The following is a 12009-nucleotide window of genomic DNA, read 5'->3' on the forward strand; positions in this document are numbered from 1 at the left end:
GCGCTTGTATAGAGATCATGGAAAGGCGAATGAATGGGTAAGTGAGGTACATAGAGAGGGGGGATCAGAGATAACAGGGTAGGGTAGTCTAGAATTGTTTTTTATTTTTTTGCAGTTCATCTTCATGATTTAGGATAACATAATAATAATAGTAATAATAATAATAATAATAATAAATATTCTGGTTAATGATAATATAGACAAAAAGCATTAATTAACATTCACTTATCCCTAGTTATGTATTTATGATTCACGGAAACAACTAAACATGGTTCGTTTACCTTTTTTGAGTTCATTTCCTGATGGATCTAATCTATGATATGAAATAAGAAAAGAAGAAGTAAGATTGTGGTGAGAATGATGTTTGTTAGGGGAAAAAAGAGACAAAGCAAATCAACAAAATGATAGACTTTTAAGTTCAGAAGAGGTTTCGTGGAGAATTTAGTATTTTCATAGTTAAAAATCATGAGTTCTACCAAGTCTGTTGTAGAGATATCAACTCACTGAAGACAATTGGTGAACGGTTGCTCAAAATCGTGGATTGGTTGAAGTTAGACATTAACACCGTTGGATTCCGGCCGGCTCAGTGGTCTATCGGTCATGTGCTCTGGCTTGAGACCAGTAGGTCCTGGGTTCGAATCTCGCTCGTGAGGCGGGATCGTGGATGCGCACTGCCAAGGGGGAGTCCCATAATAGGAGGAAATGGCCGTCCAGTGCTTCCAGGTTTTCTATGATGGTCTAGCTTCAATTGACTCATGATTACAACTATGAAAAGATTTTTAAGTGTTAAATGAATTGAAGATACAGAAATACCTCTGTTATTATCATAAAAAAAGCAATAAACTAAACATTGTTTTCCATTAGTTCCTTTTTCATTTATTGTTCAGTAATAGAACAGTTATTATTTCCATAATCCTTGGAATGTCCAAAGAACTGACTAAAGTATCTTTAGTTTAGTATATCGCTGCTTATTCTGTACCAAAAAATCTAACTGAAACATTACACAAATTATTATTACAGGCTGACCTTACCTGCAGAACCACGGAATAAAAAAACGCTGAACAGCTCTTTGGTTCTAGCTAAACACTTCGTAATAATGATCAACTTAGAACCTAAGCATGATTTTGATAGGATGGACAAATCTAGACATATCATGCACTCATCCCCACAAGCTAGCACAAGGTTAAACGGTAGATGGGAGATGATAAACAAGACAAGCTGTTAGACGAAGTTCATTGTGCACCTAGAGAAGATTTCATCCAATATGTCTTCGTTTGGGTCAGGATGACAGATGTATGTATACCCATGACTTGTACGCACATTATTCGGTTTCCCAATGAAAGCTTCTCGATCTTTCAGCTTTTGTTGGTGTTTCGGCAGGCGTATAAGAATTGTGTTGAATAGAACACTACGGACTGTAACAGATTTATCCCAGAATCCACAGAAAATCAAAATCATTACAAATCATTAAAATAGGTATCTGTTGGTTTAAATTTTCATTTTCATTCAATTCATGATATAGCACGACTACTATCGCAGTCTTATCGGTAAGTTATCTTTTTCCCTCTCAATATGGTTGGACTTCCTAACAGTCACAGTCACAGTGACCATGAATTAGTATAAATTCTATAGAAATACAAAATATCTGCTATGAGTTATCTATGCCCATCTACAATACAGATATATTTTCATAGTTGAAATCATGGGTTAATTGAAGGTAGACCACCATCGAAAACCTGGAAGCATTGGAAGGCTGTTTCGTCCTATTATGGGACTCCTCAGCAGTGCGCATCCACGATCCCGCAGTCGCGAGATTCGAACCCAGGACCTACCAGTCTTGAGCTGAATTGTGGAGATAAAGTGAAACGTTAAAAAGCAAAAATTCACTATCATTTCAAGTATAAAGAAATAAAGCTTTGAAAGGTAAATATAACTGTACGTTTTATTTTGGAAGTAAATATCTCCAAAACATCTTTACATTAATTGATACTGTTTGTCCCAGTCTTCATTTGAAAACAGTCTTTATTTTCTTAAACTAAATAATCACTAAATAGTAGCCGATGTAATGTTGATCAACTCCTATCGATCACGTTGCATACAATATGATTCCTAGTTCAAATGATTGTTGATGAAAAATATTCAGTGTTAGGTGGTTGAAAACAATCGAAGAGAAGCTCTGATTATAGATTTCTGTTGTATTCTTCTACTATCATTTATTATTTCTTAGATACTATACTACACTCTACTCTTTCTAAAGCAAAACAAGGATTGAGAATAGTGCATATTCCAATAGATTGTAATAACAAAGAAACAGTAGTAAAAAAATTAGTTTATGTAAAAATTATATGAAAATCTTTTAGCAACCCCCAAATGCCCTGGTGCTGTCGAGGGTGGGGAGAGCCTGCTCTCCTTCTCAACATGTCCTCTCATGGCTACGCGTATATAGACATTATCAGAGAAGTCCTACTTACTGCCTTCTCGTGACGGGGGTGTATTTAACGAAATTGAGAGGATGAAGAGTGAATGTCCTGTATTTAAAATGGGTTGGTGGATATGGAGGACTGACTTAGGGGAGTTGGAAAACCCTGGTTCCAAACCAATGGTGCACATGGGCTCCAGTATCCTAAGGGAACAAATGGAGTATGAATCAATCGTTGGTCGCCGGCTACCATGGGACTGCATCTCCTAATGTTGCTCCACTGCCTTATGGACTAGATCTCCAAGTCAACGGTTCGGGGAGTGGCCCCCTAGGAAAACCAGCTGCTTCGGTTTAGGCGTGCGGAAAGTATTCCAGCTCTCACACAAATTGAATCATTTGTGTGACGCATATCTATTCGGTGCCTCCTTATACCAATGTTTATGTGTCTAAATAAATAAATAAAAATAAGTAACAGCTCAATTTGTCCACTAGAGCCGACTGGTTAAAAAAAAACCAATTAGCGTGATGCGATTTGACCTTAACCAGAGAGTAAAATAAATCAAGGCTTTATAGCCTGGCTAACAGGTTCATGTTATTCGACACTAGCAACAACAAAGTCCATCTTCAATCTTGAGATCCCTTTTTAATATGCTTTCATCTAGACAGTTTGTTCTTTTCAATCAGGAAACTTTCATTTGACGTTTTCGGATCAGTTATTTTTTATAAACACAAATGTTAAATCGAACTGAAAATATTCTGTAACTTCTAGACACTTCACAAGTATTAAAAATGATTAAATTGTGACTTATATATTCATTCAATGAATAAGTTATCTATTCAACACTAAAATCACTAGGTTCAATCCGAACAATTGACCAGTAAACTGGATAATGAATAAAGTCAGTTAGACATAACGTAAAACCTGAAATACGTATACATGGATCCAAGTTGACACAACTCATTAGCACATAGAAAAGAAACTTTCAAGGCGAATCCTAGAATAGTAGAGGCAGTAACAGTATTACTGGTAATATAGAAGATTAGGTATCCAAGATAAAATTCGAGAAAATATAAATCAGTGAAATAATAAATAAAGATTATGAAGAAACTTAGGATCTAAGGGAAGAAAGAGAGTGAATACACTTGTGACATTGTGAGCGATTTTGAGTCATGTCACTCAAAGTCTCTAACCGTTGGTTACGATAATCACACGGACTCTAACCAGGTATTATATGTCTATTAAACTAGCTCAGTCCAACAGTCAGCATCTTCATCCAGTGATGTCATATCCTAGTTTCGCCCCTTAGCATTCTTTTAACCTACCCTTACGTCAGTCATCATCATACTTCAAGATATTCGATAGATGGGCATACATAATACACATTACAACCATTTCAGTCGATAAAGTGTCCTTATCTCATCCATTGATTTGCCATCCTTACCTAGTATTCTGCGTCTAACCTTAGAATTGCTAACTCGAATGTCCTAAAATATACGAGCAAATGCATCGAAAACATCTATGATCGAATAGTAGTAACCTACTAATATCCCCTATTCTTTGTGGCTATGTCTCAAATCCATAAAATAAAATGGAGCAAACTGCAGTGCAGTAAATTCATCCTTTGGTTGGCAGTCGGACAAAGTACCTACACCACATGTGATGCACGTTGGCAAAAGCCAACCGGGGTTTCTAAATTGATGTCAAGACTTCGTCAGATACCGATCCACTAGGGCTGATGAGACTTCTAAGATAAGTGAAGTGACCAACACACTGAACTACTTTCCTCATTGTCGTTCAGTCAGTCAGTCACAATGTAGAACTTTGTACATACCTACATCAGTTCCAGTTGCCATACCACATCAGCACAGAGATGCAGTTGTCGATTCAAATCCCATAGTGGTAGAAGTAGTAAGAGTATAAGCAGTAATCCGAAAGATTAGGGTTTGAAGATGTTATTCAAGGAGTATAATCCAGTGGAACAAATTTGGAAAGAGAAATAAGATAGAGACATGAAGAATTCAGAAGATTAGAATATGGGAGAACACAAAGAGTGGATGCACCTTCGCCATTGCAAACGATTTTGAGCCATGTCATTCAACGTCTCTAACCATCGATTTCTATCATCTCGCGAATCCCAACCAGGTAGTCTACACCTACCGACATGGCTCAGTCCATATGTCAATGACTACTTGGATTTGTGCCACGTTTTGGTCTGGTCGCCCCTAGCTCTCTTCCAACCTACTCCTACATCATAAAACATTGCACGTCGGGGCAGTCGTTGTTTGGGCATACGTAACACGTGTCCCAGCCATCTCAACTGATGAAGTTTCACTACTTCATCAATCGATTTGCCATCCTTACCTAGTACCCGTTAGCTTAGGTGTTGATGCGAACCAGTACTAAGGCAACGTTTTGCATTTAGGTGGAGAAAAATGCATCTGGAACATCCTTCTATTATGGCGTAAGGTAGTTAGAAGACTCTACATTCCTCTCACTAGCTACTCCAGCAAAGAGAATGAAAACAATTAAACAACTTAATAAATATTTTCATAGTTGAAAGCATGAGTCAATTGAAGCTCAAATCACTGAAGACAATTGGTGAACGGTTGCTCAACTTCGTGGATCAGTTGAATTTAGACATTAACACCGTTGGATGCCAGCTCAGTGGTCTATCGGTTAAGTGCTCTGGCGCGAGACTGGTAGGTCCTGGGTTCGAATCTCGCGAGTGCGGGATTGTGGATGCGCACTGCTGAGGAGTCCCACAATCGAACGAAATGGCCGTCCAGTGTTTCCAGGTTTTCCATGGTGGTCTACCTTCAATTGACTCATGATTTCCACAAAAACCCCTTCTGGTGAACTTAATAAATGTAAGGAAAAAAATAGAAGATATAAACACTTACCCAAAAACAAGATATTCATAAAACCATTGAGGTACAATATGAAGAGTGAATGGTGAATTAGCATGTTCCACTAATAAAACTATTTTTTCATCTAATAAACGAACAGTATTATGACCATCAATTTCAGTAATATAATAATTTAATGGAATTTTATCACTTTTTCCACTAAAATATTTTGTACGATCTAAAATCATACCATCATTAATGAAAAGACCACATTTTCCATGAATTTTATAAATTGTTTTAACTTCTCTATAAGGGCTAAATAAATAAACAAGCAAAGAGAAAAAACAATATGAATAAACTTGTATAGTTGATTTGCTATATTTGTCTGTTTATTTACTATGGACCCCCAAATGCCCTGGTACGGCCGAGAGTGCGGAGAGTCCGCTCTCCCTCTCCAAATGCTCTCACATGGCCACGCGTATACAGCCACTATCAAGGAAGTCCTAATCACTGCCTTCTCGTGGTGGGAGTGTTGTTTACGAAATTGAGACGACGAAAAGCTAATGTCCGGCGCTTCAGCCGGGTTGGTGGATACGGAAAATCCACCTAGGGGAGTTGGAAAATCTGGATTCCAAACCAATGGTGCACATTGGCTCCAGTATCCTGAAGGAACAAATAGCGTATGAATCAATCGTTGGTCACCGGCTACCATGGGACTGCATTTCCTCACGATGCCCCACTGCCTTGTGGATCAGATATTTAGGTCAAAGACTCGGAGTGTGGCTTCCTAAGAAAACCACCTGCTTCAGTTTGGGCGTGTGATCAGTTTCACAGCCCTCACACAAATCAAATGAGATTTGTGCGTCGCATATGTATCTGGTGTCCCTCTATACCAATATTTATGTGTTCAAACAAAATAAATACTCAGTAGATGTATTGTGGTGTGGTCTACTTATATCCATATAAGTAGTATATGGTGATAGTTAGACATAGGATGTATTTTGGCAGAAGATAGATAAGGAAAGAACAGGAGTGAAGCGGAATCGGTATGAAAATGTATGAACAATGAAATCAGAGAAGATGGACTGATATTTGCAGAAGGAACAATCAAGATTGAGACAATTGATTGTTATTTTGCAAATTAACTGTTTACTGTATGGTTATCAAAATTTAGTGAGATAGTCTGTAATTTGTGCCTAAATACATCCGATTGTCCCCACTGGTGTTCATTACAGTATGAGATGACTATTAAATATAAACGAAGAATAAAGGAATGGTAACTTCTAGGACTAAATTATTGTTTGGTGAATACCAGGTGACTTTAAACTTCACCACATTGCACAAGCAAGTAATTATCAAGACTCATTAGCTAAGTGGATAACGTGATGGCATTTGAAGCGAACGGCACTGGATTCGAGTCCCAGAGTGAACATCAACTCTGAAATGCAGGTACATCCAGCTGACGAGTCCCAAATAGGACGAAACGCGCTTGCTGGATTCCACTGCTAGCCACTATTCATCTTTGCTTACAATGTTTATGAATTAAGGCTATATCGAGGCAATACGCGCAGTATGCACATATGCCAATAAGAGACTGATCAATTGTAGTCCTAAACATCAATGGGAAGATTCAAACAAACAATACTAAATGAACCTGAAGGGATTTATGTTTTAAACTATTTACATTATTGATTTGATTACGTAAAATGTCATCATGTATACGTCGAAATAAAAGCCAATGATGAACCTAAAACAATTCTTTTATTATAATCATTATGAACAGCATGATAGATCGTTGAAGTGAACTTGGACTGCTTCAGTTAATACTTTTTACCCTAGTTTTTAAGATTTATTCCATTTGATTAATTCAAAATATTGTCATTTCATTTTATGTGAGACATTTATTGGATTCCTACTTGTACCAAACACCTTTTGTGTGTAATAAGTTTTAATACTTGAGTTGAAACTTTGTTAATCAATAATCTGCTAGTATTAATGTAACTCGTCAAGCGACTGGAATGTTTAACGTATCTAACCAAATCAGTTATTAGTATTAAGTCAGTTAGTCAGTCATCGATAACGTAGGACCAGGCACATTTATGCATCGGTTCAAGTTTCCATACCTCGTTAACACAACAAGATAAACACCAACTTCATAAAAGCAGTTGATTCAATGGTAGCAATATATATTAAAAAAGAGTGCATATAAAGATATGATACAGGAAAAAAAGAATTAGTTCGTAGAAAGAAAGGTATAAAGTAATTTTAATCTCACAGTTTAAGGGAAGACAAAGAGTGTATACACCAACGTCTCTGTGATCGATCCTGAGCCATGTCACCCAAGTTATTAGTATTAAACTGGACACTAATTTAAACCAGAAGTGAAATAAAGTTTTTCATCTTGTGAGTAAGCAAAACGATTCAAGTACTCTGATATTTCATATTAACGTATCGTGACATGACCAAGCAATTATTGTGCCCATTGACAACAGAAGCTAATTTATCCTAAGAACAAAAAAATTTCAAACCTCACACAAACTGAAACGCACACTTTTCCACTTCATACAAATCAAACATTATCAGTACTTATGTTCATAGGGTACGTAACTTTGGGATGTTATATATCCCTCCTATGTTAGGTAACAAGTAGAATACTATGCAAATTTAATTTTCACTCTTTAACAGATCCAAATAACGATTAAGAACACTCTTAGAAACTATTTAAATGAGAGAGAAAAGAAACATTATCTTACCAGTCAAGAAAAGAAAAATTTACAGTTGGATGTGTTTCTTCAATAAGTTGTTTAGCTTGAGTATAAGATGTAACTTCTACATCATTTATACATTGAATCTTATCACCAAAACGTACTTTATTCAACTTTGCAGAAGATCTTTCGTCTACATAAGAAACAAATAAACCCTTTAAATAAAAGAAAAACAAATTTAAAATAAATAATGTGTGCAATTTGTGGGGACAGAAAAAACCTAATGAGAAAAGAATGACAACAGCATATCTGATTATGATAATACACTTTGCATTCTTGAGAATGAATTTATTTAAACACATAAATATTGGTACAAAGGGGAACCAGATACATATGAACCACACAAATCTCATTTGATTTGTGTGAGAGCTGTGAAACTGATCACACGCCCAAACTGAAGCAGGTGGTTTTCTTAGGAAGTCACACTCCTAGTCTTTGACCTAAATATCTGATCCACAAGGCAGTGGGGCATCGTGAGGAAATGCAGTCCCATGGTAGCCGGTGACCAACAATTGATTCATACGCTATTTGTTCCTTCAGGATACTGGAGCCAATGTGCACCATTGGTTTGGAATCAAGATTTTCCAACTCCCCTAGGTGGACTTTCTGTATCCACCAACCCGGCTGAAGCGCCGGACATTAGCTTTTCGTCGTCTCAATTTCGTAAACAACACTCCCACCACGAGAAGGCAGTGAGTAGGACTTCCTTGATAGTGGCTGTATACGCGTGGCCATGTGAGAGCATTTGGAGAGGGAGAGCGGACTCTCCGCACTCTCGGCCGTACCAGGGCATTTTGAGAATGATTGTAATCTAAACTACAAGTCCAAATGTAATAGGCTTGGACTCAACTTGTTATAGAAACAAACGTTTAAATTTTATTTATTTATTTAATCACATAAATATTGGCACAAAGGGCACCGGATACATATGCGCCACACAAAATAATGAGAATGGGAGGAGAAGGAAGAAGATGTATATATATAAAAGAAGGAAAAAAAGAGAAGAGTAATGATGAGGGGAACTGAAATGTACAACCAGAAGAGCTCTCTCAGTTAGGAAAGTTATAGCCACTCTTTATGAAGAAAGTAAAAGAAGGTTACAGCAGGATCGCCACTGGCTTCTATTCTGAGCCATATCTGATAACGTCTCTAGCCACTATGTAGCAACATTTCTCGGACTCCAGCCAGGGAGTCGTGAAGTACCAACAGAAGCTAGCCCTTTGTAGCTTTCTTTCATACCACGACACCATGTCATACACTAACCGCCCCTCCGTTTTTTCCAACCAGTCCCAGAGTCGGCAAATAATGTACGACGTGGAATTCTCTGGGACGACATTCGTAGAACATGTCCAAGTCACCAAAGTCGGTGTTTCAAGATAGTGACACTAATTGAATTATCGTGGCTGTGCCCGAACACACGATGCCGAACCTCTGCATTACTAACATGGTGTTGCCACTGAATGTCAGCAATCCTTCGGAGACAACGATGATCGAACACAGAGAGTCGTCTAACATCCTCAACTCGGAGAGGCCAGGTTTCACAAGCATAGAGCAAAACTGCTCTCACCGACGCGTTGTAGATCCGACCTTTTACAGCCAGACTAACATCACGAAGGCGCCAAAGATGGCCCAGATTGGCATAAACCGCTCTGGCTTTCATTATACGTGCATCAATCTCATCACTCACACCACCACCAGCACTTATGTAGCTACCTAGATACATGAACTTCTCAACTACTTCAACCTGCTCATCACCCAGGGTGAGTACAGGATGAGAATCCTGCCAGTCTTGTAGGAGTACTTTGCACTTGGAGAGTGCGAAGCACATACCGTACCTGCGGACACTGATTGCCAACTGATTAAGTGCAGATTGCATGCCTTGGGCATTATCGCACAGTAAGACAATATCATCCGCATACTCGAGGTCGAGAAGTCGTTCTCCAGGCAGCAGATCAACACCGCCATTACTCACATCCATCAGAGCTGTTTCCAGGATGTCGTCGATGGCAAAGTTGAAGAGGAAAGGTGAGATTGGGCAACCCTACCTAACCCCACTGCTCGAATGGAACAAGGGAGAAAGGTGGTTGTATGTCCTCACTCTGCCTGAGGTGTTCGTATACAGGGCCTTTAAGATGTTAATGAACTTCTCAGACACACCCTTCTTCAATAGACAATCCCAGAGAGCAGTCCTGTCGAACGAATCGAAGGCAGCCCTGATATCAAGAAAATAAATAAAATGACACATCCAACTGACAATTCCATTCTCGCTCATACTAGAAACGTTTAAATTTAATCTTTTTTTCTCCAAAAAATCTTGACAAACTATCTTTTACATCCACTAATGAGATACAATATTTCAGAAGCACCTAGTCACAGGAGTTGTAACTATTTTCTACTAGTGAAACGATTTTATCCTACATTTTTTCTTTAAATGAATTACTCTACTAGTTGGAACAGTCTACTCTAATCTGTTAGTGAAATAAAATCACTAGAATCAGTTATTCATCACATTAATGTTTATCTCTCCTCTAAAAAATCCCTAAAGGTATATACATCTGGGACTAGACCCTATTCCACTAATAGAATTACAACACTTGGATAACGGCAAACTAGTCGAAATAATTTTTCGTTGCTTTTGTCCTATACTCTCTCTCTCTCTCTCTCTCTCTCTCTCTCTATATATATATATATATATATATATATATATATATATATATATAATCTCATACCTGTTTTATTTCTGTAAATGTAAAGCCGACGTTATTATTCTTGGTTTTAGCAATTGAAATTGTTCGACAATTCGGATCACCATCTTCAATTAAGGATACTAGACTAGAACTAAGTGGTAATTGTGTACAAGTTGGTATTGGTAATACAATATCATCATTATTAACATCACCATTATTGATATTATCAGCTGAATCAGGAGTCTCCTTCTTTTCAGCGACACATGGCATTGTATTATCACGTATAGTTAACAATCCTGTAATCTCTAATATTTCATCATACGATGTTACAATCTCCTTGGAATTTTGGTCTTCCTCAGACATTGTATTTTTTTATAATACAACACACTGAAGAGCCCGAAGAATTATCTTCAAAAACTATTAATTGTTAGTGTGTAATGCGATTCATCAGGAAGTACAATACAAAGTTCACAGATGATACGCTTATACAAAACAACTAGGCTGTAAAGAACCTTTGAGTTGTAACGTGGAGTAGTTTTCAAATTGGAGTTTAAAAACCTAGAAAATGAATAACGAAAAAGACAACAACTAGAATATAAATGTCTTATTTTCTTTAGGTACATTTATCGCAAAGATGTTGATTAACACAAAAATTGCAAATTTTTCATCCGTTAAATGTAAGATGTTCGGTAACTAATTTCTCTCGACAACCCCTGTTGTTAAAGAGTCTATAAACTTAATCTGACTATGAAATAATACTGTTTTGGATTACCTCCCAATGTCTAATAATGCAAACACTCCTGGATCATCCTTTATCAGAAATTGTAACTGTTATGAAGGACGCCTTTGATGATTTGATGAGACTAAATTTCGGACTGTTAGAATCAATGAATCAAATGTTAATTAATAGATAAACGCAGTGATATGATGCGACTGAGCGATGGATGCTTACAAGACCGTATTATTAACTCAAGCCCCGCATGATTAGAAATCGAAGACGAGATTACTAAGCCAGAAAAGTAAGTACTTTTTTAATCATAAAATAACTTGCTTATATACATAATTCAAATACGAAATTAAACATGGTCAACTGTCATAGGAGATCAAAGGATATTAGTTGGTAGGTCATACATAATCTAATCAATCAAAACCTACCTGTTAGGTCTAATTTACGGGAACCATATAAAAAAACCAAGAGTCAATCATGAGGATTAATGGGATAGCGTGTTTCCGAATGAATGAAATAGTCAAGCCAAAGCAACAACAAGCTATTTAAAGTAGAAAAGAAAGA

At 37.3% G+C, this 12009-nt stretch overlaps 1 protein-coding gene and 1 non-coding gene across 2 annotated transcripts; one reads left to right on the top strand and one right to left on the bottom strand.

The window, feature by feature from the left end:
- Positions 1–243: 243 nt before the first annotated feature.
- Smp_147000 (putative syntenin-2 (Syndecan-binding protein 2)) lies at positions 244–11260 on the bottom strand (the record flags this gene model as incomplete). The annotated part of the gene is made up of 4 exons (XM_018798378.1): positions 10761–11260; positions 8020–8186; positions 5321–5581; positions 244–313 (listed from the first exon to the last, which is right to left on the bottom strand). Exons 1-4 carry the CDS (start codon positions 11079–11081, stop codon positions 244–246), a joined length of 819 nt encoding a protein of 272 aa, XP_018653325.1. The 5' UTR covers positions 11082–11260.
- Smp_tRNA_00580_Pseudo_TGA.1.1 lies at positions 582–655 on the top strand. The gene has a single exon. It is a non-coding gene (tRNA).
- Positions 11261–12009: the final 749 nt, after the last annotated feature.

Source organism: Schistosoma mansoni, chromosome 6 (assembly GCF_000237925.1).
Source record: "Schistosoma mansoni strain Puerto Rico chromosome 6, complete genome".
Lineage (NCBI taxonomy): Eukaryota > Metazoa > Platyhelminthes > Trematoda > Strigeidida > Schistosomatidae > Schistosoma > Schistosoma mansoni.